This window comes from Macaca nemestrina, chromosome 2 (assembly GCF_043159975.1).
Source record: "Macaca nemestrina isolate mMacNem1 chromosome 2, mMacNem.hap1, whole genome shotgun sequence".
In the NCBI taxonomy this organism is placed as follows: domain Eukaryota; kingdom Metazoa; phylum Chordata; class Mammalia; order Primates; family Cercopithecidae; genus Macaca; species Macaca nemestrina.
The window spans coordinates 178,168,417-178,189,100 of NC_092126.1; the positions used below are offsets into that span (position 1 = coordinate 178,168,417).

The 20,684-nt window shown below is 34.1% G+C and overlaps 1 protein-coding gene across 4 annotated transcripts in view; it reads right to left on the reverse strand.

Moving 5' to 3' along the window:
* The window catches only part of LOC105477522 (activated leukocyte cell adhesion molecule), a 212,080-nt gene that overhangs the window by 48,430 nt on the left and 142,966 nt on the right, over positions 1–20,684 (reverse strand). For 3 of the 4 annotated variants that reach the window (XM_011734076.2, XM_011734075.2, XM_071092496.1), the window contains exons 2-3: positions 10,650–10,750; positions 7,059–7,278 (exon numbers count right to left, since the gene is read on the reverse strand). In XM_011734076.2, coding sequence (XP_011732378.1) covers positions 7,059–7,278; positions 10,650–10,750 — 321 coding nt within the window. Of the gene's footprint in view, positions 1–7,058; positions 7,279–10,649; positions 10,751–17,570; positions 17,634–20,684 lie in introns of those variants that run through there. The other variant, XM_011734077.3, reaches the window with a different exon arrangement.

The window sequence follows — 20,684 nt, forward strand, 5'->3', positions numbered from 1 at the left end:
CCTACTGAATCAGAATTCCTGAAAAACAAAATCCCATAACTCTACATTTTAAACAAGTTTCTAGGGGATTCTCAGTCACCATAAAGTTTGAGAAACACTGTTCTAAAATCTTGGGAAATAGAAAGCAAGTTAAGGAATTTATAAACCCAAATTTCTGAAATATCTCTAACTTTGCCTCTTAAGCCAAGTCACAATATGAAACTGTAAATGTGAGAAAATCTTTCAAATGTGGAACCTGAGATGATGAATAAAAACATTTTAAATATAGGAAGTTCTAAGAAATATAAATTTTAATAAAAACTTCAGGAGCAATTGATTAAAAGTTGCAGCAACAATTTATTACTTAAACAGATTTTAAGTTATTTTATTCTTAGCTGCTATTTTCTATCAATGATGGATTTTGAGCTTTTTAAATAGCGCCAACAATTCGTTTACAGAAAAAGTATATTGCCTCATTGTCACTGATTTTTGTGAGTCTCATGGACCAAAATTATTTTATTTTCTTATAAACAAGTGTATTTAAACAATCAGCTACTTTTTCTTTTATAGTCTTATTGTTTACCAACAAATACTTTTAATTTTCATTACCAAACTAAACTTGGCTTTTGTATAATTATTATTCAATTTGCAATTCAGTTATTAGACATGTTACCTCCCCAGATCATTATAGAAAACAAGGAAAATGACAAAATGTCTCTGGGGTAGCAAAATGAATATCTTTAGACTGTATGAGAAACAAATATAACCACCTTTAGGTTAATATCTAGAGTTAATTTCCCCTCATATATATGTTTTATATGAGATACTAGAATAATGAACAAAAATAATAAATCCTCCCATGTGTTAAACTCATGTACTTTATAAGAGGGCCTACTTAACTATTAATTCTAGAAATATAATTCCACAGGTACAATTTTCACAGTGATGATTTCTAGTTTCCAAGTACACTGATTGGGAACAAAACATAAACAAGATAGAACAATAGAAAAAATAAATCTAGAAAAATAGAAAGACACAACAGAGGCGATTAACGTTAACACAAACTAGAAGTGACACCTGACGACCTGATTGGTAGGATGGTGACCATAAAATGATAAAAAGTTGATCAAGAAAAAAAGCTTCTCAAAATAGACACCAGTTTCTGGGAAACATATTGTGTGGGGGTTAAAGTCTTTCACATCAGAGTAAACCTTGTGATTATCACTATTCTAATAGAATGTTATTAATGTTCATAAATGCAACTCTGAGTTATTGATGAAACACTGAATCTTATTTGGAATCCATGTCTTAAAAAGGCAAATATATCTAATACATTTGAGAGAAGGATGCATCTGAAATATTTAAACAAAAATAAAATTCTTGGGGTGTAAGTCAGTCAAAGTTTTCTAGAAACTGAAATCAGTTATTTAGTGACACCCTCTCTGAGAGCTCAATAGATGTAAAATATGCGGTTAATTTATGTGGCTAATCAAGAATCAAAATGAATGAAAAAAAGGTAAAGACGTTCTTAGTTTCTCCTTCAAGAGTATTATCCCTGGAATAAGCGGTGATATTCAGCAATTCTCCCCATAAATTTAGGTTCTGAATACACAGATTTGGTAGGTCGCTTTGCCAAGTTTCACTATGTTCCAGTTCACCAAAGTAAAATATCAAGACTGTTGAGCACATACTCTTTCTCTAATAGAAAATGTATACCTTTACTTTGCTTTATAAACCCTGTGACGTTTTATCAATGCACCCATAATCATAAACACTTTGTATTTCGATCTTTGGTCCTTGACTCCTGGTCATACGTGTTTTCTTGCCATAAATGCTTTATAAAATTCTTTATTTTTTCAATGAAATGAAACTGTAGCAAATCTAAGGAAACCCGATGAAAGGATGTTTAAAGTTTAATCCTGTTTACATTATGATTCATCTCTCTATTTGGAAAAGAGGGTCACAGTGAGTATTGTGAATGTAATGGTAATACTTATTTCATTTTCCTGAGTTATTTTCTCCTTAAATGTTTGTTTCGAGCCCTCTATATTAACTATGTATCTTGAATGTAATTTTCTTTTATATTAGGTTGTAACAATTGATGGGTATTAGTTGGAGGACCATAAAAGAGGACACATACTATTTTAGCAAAATTGCATATTGATTCCAAAGTGTTAAAAAATAGTCTGTGTGAATTATATCTTAACATGACTCAAGGATTCATAACCAAGGACATAATTGAAAGGAAAAGCAATGCTACAAATTTACTTGCATCATTAAAGTAATTTAGTCAAGGGTAATGATTTAAGCCAAATTTTGCTTCTGAATCTTCTTGACTGAGTTTCTCTAAATCACTCAACTGAATATTTATCAAATGGAAAAAGCATGCCTTGTTTATTTTCTTTTTTTGCTGACCTGGCTATCTTAAGTAGTTAGAAGCTATAATAGGGCCACACTACATTAGTTTAAAATTATAGAATAGGGAGATTAAAAATATCTTACCATGTTTATTCTAAATCTGATAGTAGTTTACAAGGGGTGTGTGTGTGTGTGTGTGTGTTTGTGTGTGCATGGATGTGTGTGTTAGAGACGGAGGCAGCTGATATTCATGGCAACATGTAGTATGTGCCAATATCTTGGCAATGATATATAATGCTAAGACTCAAATGATTTTTTAAAAACTACTTTTGTTTTAAGCTCGGGGGTACAAATGCAGGTTTGTTACATAGGTAAAGTTGTGTCATGGGGGTTTGTTGTACAGACTATTTCATCACCTAGGTATTAAGCCTAGTAGTACCTATTAGTTATTTTTCCTGATCCTCTCCCTCTTCCTACCCTCCTTCCTCTGAAAGGCCCCAGTGTGTGTTGTTCTCCTTTATGTGTCCATGTGTTCTTATCACTTAGCTCCCACTTACAAGTGAGAACATGCAGTATTTGGTTTTCTGTTCCTGTGTTAACTTGCTATGGATAGTGGCTTTCAACCAAATCAATTGCAGGGCTCTCACTAATATCCATTAAGGGCTGATCATATATAGTGAAAAGTTAAGCTACATGTAATATTTAGTGCCAATTAAAACATTTCATAAATAGTGCCCTTACTTTTCCCTCTACTTCTTTTTGTTTTATATCATCTGCAGAGTTATACAGGAGATTTTATAGCTGGAGAAGAAAGAAATTGTGGTAAGGAGCTGGGGAGTGGTCAGAAAGAAATATACTGAAATAGATAGCTCCTTTTGTTCTAATAACCAGACTATTGCTAGTGAGAGCTATGAACATTAGACTTCAGAGAATCTAACAATCAGCAAACTACTAAAATGTATATTTTTTGGCATCCAGCCAGCTCACAGCAAGGTGAGAATGTAGTGAAGAAGGCACAACTGCTCTGTATCACCCACAGCGTTCTAGTATTACTATAAAAACCCACACATAGGATAGCTCAATTTAGTAAGAGAGGAGAGCAAGTGAAGGCAGATGCAAATGGTCGTGTTGACTCAAAACTGCTCCTCCCAGTACTTTGTCAGCAATCACCCCTCATAAATCATGAAGTACTTCAAGCAAACTACTGTGGGCAAAAGGTGTCTTCTATATTTAAATAATCAAAATGAAATATCTGGTGTGGATCTCATTGTTAAACAGATTATTTTCTGCATCTTTGCCCCTCGACACCCCCCAAAATTTTACTTTTAAGTTGAATGACTTTTAGGAGGAGGGTGAAAGCAAAGACACTTAATTCTGATAAAGCAGTCGGAACAGTATTCAAATGGGAGGAATCCAAATAAAAGTTCTGAAATACCTCTGTGCGAAGTCATGAAACCCGGCCCATCATCATAAGACCTGGTCCATATGTACCACAGAGCAGACTCCGCGTCCCCAATACCACAGAGAACCACCAGAGTAGACTAGACTTGCAATTGGCATGGGGTGTGGTTTTCAAATTTTTTTTAGAACTGGAGCCACTCCTCCCTTTTTTTTTTTTTCCGTGAACAAATTATCATGAAAAACTTTGAAATGTTGAATAGACCGAAGTCTCATTCATCAGGTAGAAATAGTTCCTCACCTTCCTCAGCTGTCTTCATTAACTCCTGAAGAAGATCCTAGCAGTAGAATGGGAAAACCTCCCGTCTCATCCAAAGTATTCATTTTACTGATGAGGAGTGAATCTTAGCCCCAGACTGGGGAGGTGACTTGCCCAAAGTCAGAAATTGGCAGCAGATCTCACAAAGTAAGGTCTCCTGGTGACCCGCTCAGTGACTGCTCCATCTCACCACCAACAGCCTTCTGGCTCTCTGGGTACCCATTTGACTTCTAGACCTTTTTCACAATCACTAGAATGAATCTTTGGGCACCTTTAAAGGTTGACACTTGCTTCTGAATGGTTTTATTAACCTCAAATGTGCACTAAATAAAAACACAGTTTGATTTTGATGCCATTTAACTAAAAGAAAAAAGCTGATTAGTGGTGACTAAGAAAACCACTTTTTTGGATTTGGGCTGATTTATAGGTATGGTTTCTTGCACATGAGGAATAGCTTAAAATTAAACAAGCAAACCTACATTAAAGATAGCAAGGTCATTCGCCAGGGGCTCTAGTTTGAATAAAAACAATTTGACTTAGCTCTCCTATGAGGATGGCAATCAGCAGCAGCCTGATCTGAGACCGGCTCCCATTAACCACACTTGATTCTATGGTACACGGTGCACGTTGCTAGGTGATTCAACAGAGGGAAACAGAGGACTGATTGATGGGCTTAGTAATTCTTAAGTGACTGTAATATATACACGCAGACAATGAAAGTCTCCCTGTCATAGCTACTTTTTTGCTTCACAGAAAGTGACCCAAAGTAAATTCATTGAAAACAAAACAAAACAAAACAAACAAAGCCAAACTGAAGCCCCTATATGCTTTTTGTAAACACTGTCTTTATAGTAAGTTCTGCTGTTCATTTTACTGGATTTGGAGGGTCTCACGATTTCTAGTATAAAACACCATTTTTAAGAGTGTGTAACTTGTCTATGTAAATTCTCCCTGGCCCACATCCTGGAATGCAAATTCTGTTTCTGAGAATCACTTTGTTTTCAACAACATCAAAAAGAGAAGGGAGTAGGCGGGTGCTGGCGGTAGGTGGGGTGTGAGTTTGTTTTCACAATTATAGAAATTCCCTGTGTTCCAAATCAGCTTATAAATTTTATTGAATTAGGCCAACTGATTTTTTTCAGATTTCTGAAAAAATGAGATTTGGGCTGATTTATAGGTATGATTTCTTGCATATGAAGAATAGCTTAATGCTTTTTTTTTTTTTTTAAATGTTTTGATAACTGTCACAAACAATTCTTCCAAATGAAACCAACTGAATTTTCTCAACTCCCTTATATACTACCATCTCAATGTAGGAAAATTTTAACACCTTAAAAATGAAACCTGACAATGACAAATTAATACACATAATCATTAGAGTGCTGCGACTTAACCTCTGTACCTACTGCGGTCCATTTTTGATGACAGGTCATATTATGACATTATAACTTTCACCAAAAACCTTTTGGATTACTCGCTTTAGAAAAGTGTCCTGAGCCATTCACTATTCATCTTTCTAATAACGTGAAAGCGAAATAGAAGAAAAGAAAAAAAGAAATACATAGGCCACTGGCAAATGTAGGATGCAGACTATTTGGGATGTTTTATGGAAACGGGCATGACTGCAAACACTTGGTACTTGGTTTGATTCATAAAACGATCGAGAAGTGTGGATGGTTTCTGGAAAGTGCCTTCTAAGCTGAAAGGTAATTAACTGAAACATGTAATATGCTTTTACAAGGTTCTTCTGGGGAACAAAGGTTTCCTTTGATAGTATAAGCATGCTTTGAATCTGCATCATGAGCCCAGAGGAGCTTTGAAGTCCACATAAATACTTGAGGGACAGACCTACTTAGTTGCATAGGCTATTACAAGAGAAACAGGAAAAATCCATAGTTACTTGCTGCAGTTGGAAGGCCCTCTGGGTTCCTTTCTTCCCTATTTATTTTAATAATTTCTAGGCGCTGTCAAGTTATCAGAAAACAGAGCGGGAAAAGTTGTAAAGTGAAACCTTCTTCCCTAATTAAAAAAGACTGAAAGACTGGCATTCTGAAACTTTTGAGACCTGTTTCTTTCCCTGTAGTGTCTAAAATATTGTGAAGTAACAGAGGTGGGACTTTTTATTTGAGTTTTAAAAGATGAAATGCTTTAATTATAACTTCTCAAGTCATTCATTTGCACAGCTGTTTGCACAATAACATTAACTATATGCTATCATTATGCAAAGTAATTTTGTCATAGTGACTATAATTATTCCAAGTTTCTTCTACAATTTTCTCTTCTTCCATCCCTACTCTACTTTCTCCCCTTGGTGTATCCCACATAAGCATTCAGGGTGTGGTGAGTTTTTTAAATTTTAGGAGAATTTTCTAAACTGAGTGAATACTTTTTGAAATCTAAATCAATAACCAATCAATAAAGGTCAGGATGGAAATGTATCTATATCTCTAATACATATAATATATAAAATGTTTATATGGATATATAGAGGGTACTTATATATGTGGATATATATAAATGGAAAATTTAGATCTCTGTTAAAATGTAGTTTGAATTTGCTTACATTTTATGTTATGTATCAAAATGGCAATTTCATATGGTTCAGCCAAATACATGTGTATGTATGCATGATATACATGATTACATATGTATCATATATCTATGTATGTATCACACAACACTTATTTGTACATGTCAGTAAAAGTTAAGATCACGTGCTAGTTATCAGTAGTAGTACTTCATATCATAGTTCACGACATTTTTACGTGACAAAGCAACAGAGAATATCATTTTAGTTCCTCACTGCAAATCTCCTATTTGAATTTCATACTCTTTGTTTTCTTTGCTGATATTATACACGAGCAGAATGAAGATCTCCTTAAGTCCCCTTATATAGATACCTGCTATAGAGACACTACAGAGAGTTCAGTCTTCTTTCTAAAGAACATGGTCTGGTACTGGCCATCGATCCCACTTAGCAGTGACACTGCTGCAGACTACTTACTGAACACTTTGACTACTGTAGGTGCCTCAAACACGTTGTCCTCAGTTACTAGCATGCACACAAATCTCTTTTCATCACTGATCCTTGCATTACTGATAGACAAAGTGTAGTTTTCTGAGAGGCTCAATCTGTCTTTGTATTCTGGTACATCGTCGTACTGCACACTTTTCTTTGTAGAGGACCTGAAGGCAATAAATACAGGGGAGCCATCGGGCTTTTCCTAAAAATTAAAATAATAATACATTTTAAACACAAGCATATTCAGATGTTTCAGGATTACATTCAAAATAACAACATTTCCTTGGCCATATTCTACCAATATCTATATTTTTTGTCTACGAAGAATAATTTTGTATACAATTCTCACGTAAATATTTGATTACAGAAAATTCTTCATAAGAGAGAGCTGTAAGATCTTTTACAGTTATCAATTTATATGAGTAAAAATGAAAGGGTAGAGCTCTAGGAATCTGAGATTTTTTTTTTTTTCACCGAGAGGATAGAACTAGTAACTGTTTTGAAACTTACATGGGCTGTATATATTTAATATAAAATAAAACATAGATAAATGCAAACAAAGGTACAAAATGATGTTCAGATAACCATCACTGCAGGCATACACTTGAGCTGCAAACACTAGTTTGGATATTTTGGGCAATTATCTTTGGAATATTCTTTACTTTAATCCACATAGTTTAAATGTCCACACCTGTAACCAAAACTGTTGTAGCTTACCTTTATACATAGAATAGTTTAACCAGTCTTGATGGAGAAATAGTACTTACCCTTGTAAAATGATTATGTCCATTAAGGAATGAATCAGATTAACTAACACAACCCATAGCTTTGCTGAATCTTAACAATGAGCTCAAAAGGCTTTCATACAAAAACTTATCACCAAAATAAGATATACTCTGCACACACTACTATGCCAAGACATATAATGCATTTCTTCCTCTGGTCACACAAAAATTCTCTCATCTAATAAGCAATTTAATCGAAAATCAGGGGCAGTCCCTCCTTTATGTACCACACAAGACCTTTGAGAAAATTAAATGTGATATATGTTATAGTCCATGAGAAATTTTAAGATTCCAAGGAGGATTAAGTTTTAAGAATTAATAATATCAATTACTAAGTTAATACTGGAGTCCAAAAGTTTTATTTGCTTAAATATCTGAATATATCGATAACATTCTTCTTAACTCTTTTAGATTTATCACAGGTTTACAATGCAAATCCTCATCTTAAGTCATTCCTTCATTATGCAAAGTATATTAGACCACTACCTTATTCATTCCCTTAGGCAATAAATAACAGTTACTAATTTTTGAGCACTTAACTATATGGCAGATGTTTTTTTGGGCTTTCTATGCAGTAATTAGTTTAATATTCATAACAGCCTTATAAGTCAAACTTAAATATTAGCCTCATCTACAGACTAGACAATGGAGGGTGAGTTTGGTTAAATAACTTCCCAAGGTCTTGGCTGGGAAATCTTAGCAGAGCAAAAATCTGAGCTTAGAGTTTGGTCTTATTATGGTTACACTGCACCACTCTTGATAGCCTTCAATCCCTCTTCTGCACCAGGCACTATGACAGATAATGGTGAGGAGGTTTCAGGAGTAGGGCTGGGAGGAATGAACAGGGAGCTATGATCTCCATTCATAGGGAATTTACAATATGATCCAGGAGAAATCAGCTCATTTCTTCTCTATGTTTACTTCCGCTAATTTTTCCAAAACTTTCCTTTGTCTTTTAGGTGGTTACATTAAATTAGAGCATATATGCTATTTCTGCAAATCAAGATTGACTTTAGAGCATATAGTGCCTCAAATGTATCTCAGTGTATTTCTGAAGTCTTTTGCTTAACGAAGAATGTGAAAATTGCCATGATTGTTTGATTTCCAGTCCCACTGTGCCAGTTCAGTTTAGGTGAACCCTACTCCCTGAGTGAATGCTACTACCTGCGTTATAGTTAGAATTTTCTATGATCATAAAAGTTTGCCATCACCTGACTCCATTTATTTTGGCAGCAAATTTGATTGAACAAGTGCATTATGTGGTAGTCTCCTGGGCACTTGGAATTTTTAGGGCACTAGTAGACTCTGTCCTCAGAGGCCTTAACGTCAAATTTCCACATTTATAGGAAACCGGAAATAGTTCAAAGTTACCTCGAGTGAGCTGGATACTAAATAGAAGGAGGCTACAGAGAAATGCTGTGCTGCCTTACCACTTTCCTTTCCTTTCCTTTCATTTCCCACTCACACGAGCATAGTATGGTTAGGATTCTGCAGCATCACAGACATGAGTTCACTTTGTTGAATGATTACTACACGGCAAGTACTAGGTAAGTATTTTGATATCAATTTCTTCAGGTAATCTCACAACAACACTATGAGGAAGATATTTTTATCTCATTTTATGGATGAAAAAATAGGGATTAATTCATCTGCTCAGAATCTCACAGTGAGCACATTGTGGAACCTGCTGATTTCAGAACCCATATTTTAAAAGGCTGTGTTAAACCACCCCTTGAGTGCAAGCTTAAGCACATTTCTTAGAGTGTGTTCTGCAGAATGTTTGTTCTTGGAGATATCTGAGGAAAAAAGTTCTGTGGTCAAATAAACCTAAGAAATGAATCAAACTATGGACCTCAGACAATTCTTAATGCATTTTACGTATGAAAGGCTCTGAGAAGTGGTGCAACAAACTTTTTGTAAAGTATTTGACCATCATATTCTTTTCCTTTGCAAATACCTTTTAACATTTCAAGGAGTTAGGGGAATTTTGCTATTGTGTCCAGGGACACAATCTACCCGAAGCTTGCAGACTGTCGTGAGTCTCCTGTGGTCCAGCACTGGGAAACTGTACCACACAAACATTTTGCATTAATATTAATTAATTAAATTGAGATATTTTATTAGTCAAAGTTACGTAGTCATTCCACATCTCCCTACCAGGATCTCTACCCTCCATTTCCAGACCCATTTGTACCTTCATACCTGAGAAAATTTGATTTTGCTATCTGCAAGAAATATGGGAAAAAATCAACATTGTTAAATATAAAAAGGACCTTTTATAAAATGTGTTATATATAAAAATGTGTTATATATCAACACATTTTTAAGGCTAAATGTCAGAATCAAGCTTGTAATACTGACGATTAATTCTGAAATACTGTCTAAGGGCTCTATCTACTGATCTATCTTGTCTCTGCAATAACCACGTCAAATAGAACATGAGCAAACGAAGAAAGGTTGCCATCCTCCACTGAGTTCAGTCCTATAATCCACTGATTTTATTCTGGAACTCTGCCTTTTTCTTTGCCTCTAACACGTAAGGGGGAATCTTTCAGACTAACACATGCTAAGAACTATGGGTTTATTTGCTTTATTTTAAAATATCATTTGTTATGTAAGATAGGAATTATTTTTTGCCATATTCCACACATTAATTTTACCTTCCTACATTAGTACTCACAGTTCAATATTGCATTCAGGTTAATTAGAAATTCACGGTTACTCACAGAAAGAATTTTATTTAAAAGAACAAGGGCAATTAACCAAGTCCCAGGTAGGTCACACTTACATATTTCCATTTGCCAAACATGAGATTCTGAGGTACATCAAGTCGGCAAGGCATGATAATGGTATCTCCATATGCTGAATTTACAGTGTACCATCCAAGACCTTTGGGGGGAAAAAAAAAGAAAAGAAGAGAGAAAGAGAGAGAGAACAAAATTTTAAATGTTTTCTTGAAATGACAAATAACTTCAAGATGCATGTCGATGAAGGTTGTCATCTGCTATAGTTTTATTTTAAATGGTATACAAAAGGTATGAGACTGGAATACATTTTCCATTTTAAAATTACCACCTTTCTATTTAGCTACTGAATCTTTGAATCCTTGAATATTACACAATCAAAATTTGTAGATCTCCAATTTTACCAGAGAACAGATAAGTGGTTCATTCCAAAGGAACATAGTGGAATCTGTAGATGAATTATCTTCTTCACTGTATTTCATAGAAATAATTTCTACCATATTTTATAGAAATGTGGGACTACACAAAGACTAACACGATTACAATTCTCAAAACTAGCTTTAACTATATTTGTATTTTCATTTGAAGATATTATCAAATTTTTCTTCTGTAAAATTCAAAAAACTATTAAAAACTGAGAATTAATACACATAAGACCACAACTGAATTTTATTTATAAGGGGAAAATGGATTATTCTGTAGTAGTATAAATTAAAATACTAATTTTAATTTTGTATAAAATATTAGCATAGTAAGAATTTATGGTGTGAACATTCTTCATAAAGTGCTATTTACAAAGTGATTATGTGAATTTTTGGAAGACAATATAATTTAAACCACAATTTTGTACATACAGAAAACTTCTTCATCTTATTTAATTCTATATTAATAAAAATATTAATAATAAGTAATTAAAATGTGGAAAGAAGCAATTTTTACATATGAATGAAAAGTACTATTCAAATCTGGATATATTTGTGAGGGTTAAAAAACTCAGGCATTTAAATTGGCAATAGCACTTGGGAAACATTTCAATTTTTTTAACCTTATTTTACTTACAACAATCTTTACAATTTAGAACTTTCACAACTGAATGTCTATTAAGGTGTATCATAATTGAGTATAGAGTGTGAAGGGGCTATTTTAAACAGTAGAGAAAAAAATAAACAAATGATATTTTGTCCACCAGGTGGTGCTAAAATGCAAAGCGACAGCAATCTGCAACACATAAATAAAACCATCTTCTGACTTTCTGAAGAAACAGGACTGGAAGGATACCATCTTTCGATTGTTATCTATCAATCACCACGTATACCAAAATTTCATTTAAGGCTAAGAATTTTGCACCAGTGGACAAAAACATAACAAAGAACACAGACTTCATGTAAATGTGCAACATAACAACTGGTTTTCAGCATTTTTAATATTGTTAAGACACAGAATACAAAATACGCAAAGCGAGAATGCATTTTCACTTACTATTTGAAACATGAGGTTTACTTCAAATTGCTTATCATATGTTTAGTCTCATAGTAAAACTTTATTTCAATGTTAAAATTGTTTTGTGTTCTCCATACGGTAATTATAATCCCTTTTAACATCAAACCAAGCATAAGACTGTAAATGAATATTTTTTTTATTCAACTTTGTTAAAATAAAATTAATGGAGGTTTAGACATGTGGCTGCAGACATGCAGACTAATAACATTCAGGAAATTGCTTTATTGCACATTACATTACTTGTTCTCTGTGATATTTGGCTCCTAGATGTGGAATTTCTGCTGTGTGTATTAAGACTTGTTCATACACTTCACAAGTAGAGGTCTGCAAAGCCAGGGAAACCATTTTGTAATTTCATATTTTGTTTCTTCATCAGCTTATAACTAGGCACATGAATATGTAATAATTTTGAGAGGATCTATCTCTATACCTTAATTTGTGTCAGGGCAAGCACCTGTAATTGTCTCATATTATTCGAAATCATACCTTCCTTTGGCAACTAACAGTGCTTTCATGATTGGCCAAGGAGTGAAAACAATTTACAGAGCTTAGGTACCAATGAAGTGAATCCTTTGCCAGGTAAAGGGAAATAAGAAAATTCCTTTTCCAAGAATTTAATGCTTTGCCCTTTCTCACAGACCGTTTTTCTTTTCTCTTCCCTACAGAACTTTAATGTGCTACATATACATCATATTTTATAATGAGTCTTAAAGCTGTATGAATTTCAAGTACATAGTGTATTGGTATGATGAAATCACAATCAGAACAGGGAAGAGACTGTGTATTTTTAAGCTTTGTATCTCCAAAAACAATGCCTAGCATCTGATGGACACCTACTAAAATGACTCTGGAGTTCTTTCCATTTTGGTTATCAAATTAACATGTTGGAAAATCAGAGAGCAGTTGACAACACCGGAATTTTGAGAATTCTCATTTCTGCCACATACTCTAAATCCATTCATATCTTATCTTGGATGTGTAGAGAACTTGGATATTGATTTTGGGTGGCAATCTCTGTCTTGAGAAACAAACAGCAAACACATTTTATGGGAATTCATGGATGGAATGACAAGAGAGAACATTCTCCCTTCCCTTTAAAGAGAAATTAAAAGTTATCTGTGCTCCCTCATTTGCAAATGATACCGTGAAATGTCTCTTTCTTCACTTGTGATGACCATAAAGTAAACATTTCAAGTTTCAGAAATTCATGAATGGCGTCTTTTAATGACAGCTTCAAATCCAAATCTAAATCCTCAGACAGGAAAGAACTCTGAAGAGCAGAACAAACACAAAGAAATAAGGTACCGCACCGGACAGAGGGCAGTAAGTAAAAAACCAACAATTATAGACATAAGTACCTTCCTTTCACGAGACTAGGGCAGAATGAGTGGCAGTAAGTTGAGCTGCATGTTAGGGGCCATAATGGTGGTTATTTTAGAATCAGTTTTCAAGTCTGCTATAATAATCAACTTCTCTCTTCTTGTAAGAGTATACTAACTCCCATGTTCATCTGATAGAAGCACTGAAGGCCTGCATCTGTGGGAGAGCTAAGATCTCGTGCCCCCTAGGGATAAAGTCGCTACAAAGACCATTGTGATTTGGTAATAAATTATGTCCTAATTTTTAGCAATGTCTTAATCTTTGAGACGAAGTGTCAGCGAGACCCAAAGTACCTGTCAACTAGAACGATTCTGTTTACACTTTTCATAGAAGAAAGAGCTTTTTATCTTTGAATTGCCAAGTCTAAAAATTGAGTTTAGCTTTCTAGAATTCCCTTGCAATTTTCACCCTCTAATATTTATTAGTTAAATTATTCATGGTTTTGTAGCCTAGAGATTATCGGGCACTACTGGAAATATAGAATGCCTGTGACGTCCTTCTTCAAAGAGGCTAAATGTCAAGTGTAAACCAATGTGTGAGAGCATAAGTGTGTTCAGTATGTGTTATAGCTATGTATATAAGCACAGGTCAAAAGAAACTTTAAATTGGACTAGAACCTTCTGTATTAAATGTGTTCTATAAATTTAAGACATTTTTATGACTTATTATTACTGTAGCTATTAAAATGTCAACATACAATAAGACATAAAATGTGTCCTACTTGAGAAGCAGTGTGTAATTATTTAAGCAGTTTTAAATAGAAGGTTATTAACCAAAGGTAAAGAACAATAGAATTAGAAAGGTTACATAGAAGTATTAATGGAAATTCAATGCGGTGAGAACAGGAAAAGAAAAATCTCTTAATGAAGTAATTCTGACATATAGAATCTCAGGCAAGTGACCATAACATATAAGCTAGTTACAGTAATATGTTTTGTATACAAAATGATTTAAAAGAGGCACTGAAAGCAGACTCTGGTAATGTTTTGAAGTTAGCTAAACATTCTATTTCTAATTGAAATAATAAAAATGTAATTTTGGCCATTTTGGTGACAAATGCTTTTTTCCGTAAAACTAATTGCCAAATTCAGAGGAATCATTCTCTTTGCATTCCTGACAGATAGACATTTGAATTGGGGTAGATTAAAATTCAGAATCTGCTACCACATTTCAAGCAGAAGAACATCAAATAATATAGAAAATGGAATGATAATTAGACAGTCTATTTTCACATGCTGTAATTTAGCATGGTTAATTATTATTTATTGCACCAATACATTAATAGCATCATCATCCTTAAAAGAAAATTTGAGCTCTAGCTCTGCTAAGTGTCATAAAGGGGTTAACTGCAATTACAATGGACTCAGAACTTATAAGAACTAAATGCCAGTTTCACAAAAATTTTACAGAGACTTATTTGAACAAATGAACTATCACTGAGGAGGTAGATAGAAATGAGAAGTTTATCCTTGGAAATTACTTTCATTTTTTTTTTACTAATTTTGACAGATAGACATGCTAATGCTTCTATTTGTTTCACTAATGAATTAGGATATGTACAACTCTAAAGAAAATGTAAATATTTTGTAACACTAGTTTATAGCGGTGTTTCTCAACCTGGTCACTAGACCAAATGAGTCTTTACTGTGAGAGTGCTGTGCTGTATATATTACAGGATGTTTAGTAGTAGCCTTGCCTCTACCCATCAGATAACAGCACCACTCCTCTCCCAGTTATGACAGCCAAAAAGTCTCCAGGCATGACAAATATGCAATGGGAGGCAAAATTGCCCACCAAACCTTATGCAGTTGAGAATCACTGGTTTAAACCTTCAGCCATTGGTTTCTCGCATGTGATTAAACTGGGTTTCCAATAAAGGAACTTTCAGAAAAGTAGAATCTTAGCATAGGACTAAATAATCACTGAATACAAGTGAAGGAATAGAGCCAGAAATGGTACATGATAGTATCTGGTTATTATCAAATTTGTTTGCCTCACAGAAACATACTAAGCCACAATGAGGGATTAATTCCTGACTTCAGGAAGTGGATTCCCAATCTCTTTACAAAAATGACAAAGATATTTTGTTTTAGCAAGTCTATTTCCTGTATCACAATCAAGTATAAATTATACATACTGTATACATATGCATACTATACTTTCTAAACCATGTATTTCACATATATTGTATTTAATCTGATAAAATACCATAGTTCTACTGATAGAGTGAAAACGCATTTTTTTAAACCTGAGATTTTATGATTCAATCACACAGCGTTATCTCCTCTCTCAACTTCTCCCATATTTTATTGTATAAACAAGAGTTTAAGATTATCATCAAGGTCATAAGATATACAAAGTAAGTTATCTGTGTGTGCATTTGTGCATGTGCGTGTGTGAGATACAAGGGGCTATAACTGCCAAGTAATTTGGAAGGGATGCTGAGTGAGAGAAGTTACCTGATGACATCTAATTTCATTTTGTGAAACAGAAAGAAGGGCTTTTTCTCCTTTCTTTTTCTTTGTTAATTCCTTCAACAAATGGGGGTAGTTGGAGGCCAGTTTGGGTCTGCTGCATCTGAAGTAGGGATATATTTGTTCAAAATTCATTTTCTGCATTGCCTTTCTCAAGTGTTATACATTATAATGTAGACATAATTGAGTAAGACCTACAAATAAGACAAATATAATTATTCCTTCCTCTTCCCCCCACCACTTGGGCCACTGTGGAATAATCTTCAGGAGGAAAATGCCCATGTTACTAAATTATAAACTACTAGTAGTACCAAGAATTATGTTTTAAGATAGGTACTCTATTTTACCTCCAAGTTTGATACAATATAATGCTCTAAATGTTTATCTTTCTATTAAACTATGTCAATGTAATAATCCATAGGTCATAGAAAGAATTACACAAACAATAACATTTTAAAAATACATTATCGATACTTACTTACATTGCTGTGCAGGAAATTACCTTCTTAATTTACCTTAGTCTGATAGTTTGTTATTCTTCAAGTATAAAATGATCTATGAGGCTGGATGAGTCACAGTTTCTCCCAATTAGTTTAGGCTTTACCCCATCTCTACCTAATTTTTATGATTCCTTGGTCCCATCCACTCTGTTCAGATTCCTATGTTTCCTTTAAGGCCTATCTCAAAAATCATCCAATCATTCAATCATGCATCAAGTATTTACTGGACACCTGCTACAGGGCAAGTTTTAGGTGTGCTTTGTGAAGAAAATGTATAAGTAAAACACTGAGGTCTTTTCCTTAAAAAACAAGATGAAATCAGTGTGATGTTTTTGGTTGGTAAACTAAATGCTGTGGGACTGTATAGGAAGGAATCTCAGCAATTAGATTGAGGATATTGGTAAAAGCTTCTTGGAGGAAATTTCATATGACCCCATCGCTGAATTGAGGTTTCTATAGATGGGAAGATAGGAACTACCTCAATAGCACAGTGCGTGAGAGGCACTGAGTGACGCTTGGTTTTCTCTCTTAGGGCAAACTCAATTTTTATTATAACAATTCCTACAGAGTAGATCTTTGATCTTCATAAGGAACATGTCCTAGGACTGGCAGTTTTCCCAAATTCATAAGCGCACATAAAATTTCTCTAATAAAATGCAATAAAATGTTAGATCTCTATTTTCTCTTTACTTTCATCATCAACACTAGCATTTGAATTCCTTTTGGGGCCATTTTAAAATTATAAGCAAAAAACTTATTTAGAAATGATCAAAAAGCAACAGAATTGATTGAAGTTGTGAACCTTATTTTTATTTTTTGAGTTGCCTCATGAATTTTAAATCAGAATATGTGCAGATTCTACTGCACTCATTAGCATTTCTTAACTTGAGATCCAGGAATGAACTTTAAGGCATCTACTATATTATTCTTTGAAATTTTAGGGAATACAGCTACAGGGTAGTGAGAAGGGAGCACTGTGGTGATTTGAGATTAGTGTTCCCCAAAAATTGTCCCCTCTTAAAATTGTCCTCCCAAAAGCTATTTTTGCTTTAAAAAACATTTTAATGGAATATAATATAGATGGAAAAAAAGTACACAGATCTAGACTTACATTTGAAATGTCACTAAAAGCACTGGGCTTTAGGGTTTCCTTGGCAATGATCCTCGCATTCTTTGTTCTGAGCAGGAGACTGAGATTCCACATTCTTGACCACAATGAAACCCCTGTGTTACCAAGTCATCATTCCTAAATGATGAGTATTTTTGGCTAGGCTATGGGGTCTATGCCAACATGCTAAGGCACAGTCCCTTAAGTGCTGATGAACTTAAATAAAAACATTTAAAAATACTTCATGCTCTGAGTGCGTGAGAAGGGGGTGCAGAAAGATTACAATGAACCAAAAAATCTAGATTTTCTATGTAAAAAGAACAATTGTCTCTATTTTGTTTTAAAGTAGATTTTCATAGTAAAGAGGACTAAACAGGAGAAATGTTTAAGCATGTTTTTCTTTATACTACATATTTTGCTCAAAAACACGTGTGTAATTAATAATTTATGTTGATTGAAGTTCCTAAAGTTGACTGTTTCCTACTATCATACTTCTAATTAGGATTTGAGGCTAAGTCTTTAAGGTGCTCATATAAGGAGAGTCCTTCACTCAGATAATTAGTCAATACAATAAAAATAGCCAGCAAAGTATGATTTTCCTTCTGCTCCCCTCTCCCCTTATTCATTTTCTCAATTTAGTTCTTGCTAAAGAACTAAATTTTCTTCAGTTTAGTCTGGATTCTGATCCTGTTGACTTCATTTGGGAACTAGCTTAACTGGAGATGTAGAAACTTATATTTGAAATACTAGTTATATTAATTCAGGTTAACTAATGCAAAGAAAAGATGAATACATTTAGATTCTATTGCTCTGTACATTTTTTGAGCATGAAAGTCTAAGTTTAACTGTTTCAGAGTATCAGTTCTACTGAAATGGAGAAAAATTATACTTTCCTGTGCATTTTACCACATAAGTTGTATTGAAATTGTGAATACAATTCAATTATTTTAGCAAGAAGAAGAGTGTACTGCATTCGTAAAAACATTATCAACAGAAAGGCAGGCATAATGCTTTCCAAAGGATCTTAATTAAATCATCTGAAGTAATGGAAAGTTTGGGAGTTTAGAATGAAGTCTGTCTTCAGAAAGAACTCACAGTTATTGTGACATTATTAAATTTGTTTTCTGCAAATAGTTTAATGTCATGACAACAAAAAGATCTCTTGATTTGAGAAAATCAAAGCTGTCTTTGATAACACTCCCAAACTCCAAAACAAAAAATTTCTAATTGCCTTAATATTCCTCAAAATGCTTTAGAAAAAATACATCACAAAGACTTTTAGCCAATAAGATCCTCGTTTTCACAGAAAGCATCTGTCAATAATAGCTTACATGAACTGTATTGCTTTAGCTTTTAAAGTAATATTCAATAGTATTAGAATTACTGACTTAGAAAATGTTGTGTTATAATTGAGGTAGTGAATTACCAGGGATAAAAAAGTGAATTATTAGGGCTACTAAATGAGCAGAGTAGTAGATTTCTGCTTCTGAATTGGTTGAGTGATCTTGTCCAGTATTCTAGTTTCTGGTATATTCCACATTAAGTATCTAACCTCATACTGAAAAATGTTTATATCAGTTGAAATACTTTTTGCTCCTCTTTTCTTCACATGAATCACAATTAGCATTGCCTATGTCTCCTGAGGATATAGATTTGTACAATCAAACATGGTAAGTAATAAAGGTTAAAAAGCTATTTAATAGGTTTTTCCACATATTTGGTGCAGCTTGCTGGCTGATTTCCGAGACTTAGATTTGTGTAAATTCCACGCTTTTAATTGACAGCTCCCTGGAGGGGTTGCAATATAAGTTAAGGTCATAGGAAGAAAATTATGGCTTTCTATGGCATTTTGTCCTTTCTTTAAGAACTAAAGTTAGCTTACTATAAGATCTAGTTTTCTAGCTTTGAGGAGAAAGGGGAGATGGAATGTTCATCCAAGATACATTTTTGAAAGAGACTAAAAGCACAGGAAAGAGGAAATTAAAAATAAAACAAAGAGTCGTATACAGTTGGGCAATCAGCATAATCTGATATCTGAAGATAAAATCATCTTTCTGCCTTAAGAGATGGTGTGTCACCTCAAGGACTGAGTGAGAATGGAGAGTCACGCCCATTGTAGCTTGCCCACAATGGTAGCCCAGTGGGGTAACTCTGAAATGCATGAACTTAGAGAGTCATACTGACATCTATTAATATTTTAACAATAACTTTTCATGTATTCCATTTTTCCTGACAGTCATTCTTAATTGAAGAGTGGGAGGAAAGATGGGAAAAAGAACAAGATAATTTAGGAAGGCAGTGAGTAGAGATGAGAAATATAGGAAGCTGTATTGAAAGGTAGTTTTATCATTTCTAAGGGTATGAAATCTGCATCTGAAGGTGCCTCCAGTTTTTAAATTTTCCAATACTTCCAAAGATTTTAACTCTTTGAAAACTTCATTTTATATCCCAGAGGCCAAATGTAATTTTTTAATGTCTCATATTTATTCCACAATTTAGGAAATGGTTAAATGAACACCCCAGAAGAATTTCTGGAAGACTAACTATCATGAACAAGGTGGCAAAACATAAACAAAAACACTGGATAAGGAAAACAAGTTCTTACAGCAGGCCAATGGCACCTATAGACTGATTGCACAGGAACTTGAACATGTGGACAGTGTTACTAAACCCTGACATGAGCCCCTCTTCTGAGAATGTGCCTGCATTCCGTTGGTTTCCCACACTTGGTAATATTTGCATTCCGTCTCACCTGTCTCTGCTTCTCCTCTTCACATCCTTAAACATTATTAAATAAGTGGTTCATCTGTTTTGTTTATTATTTAAGGGGAAAAAGTCTCTGTGAAGTCAAGTGGACATTAAAATGTTCCTCACAGATCCTCAACTGCTGGGAACATAACTTACCCAACTACTGCATTCTGTCTATTACCAGATTTGGGCTAAGGTTACAATTTTACCAGCTGTTCCCAGCTAGTAACTGAATGCAACAAGTATACTAAGACAGGCAAGTTTCTTGGATACAAGAGACTCCTACGAGGGCTGACTATAGATCAGGGATACCCTGATTCCCTGATGAAACTTCCTCAGACTGCGTGACAGTCTAGAACGCTTCCACCC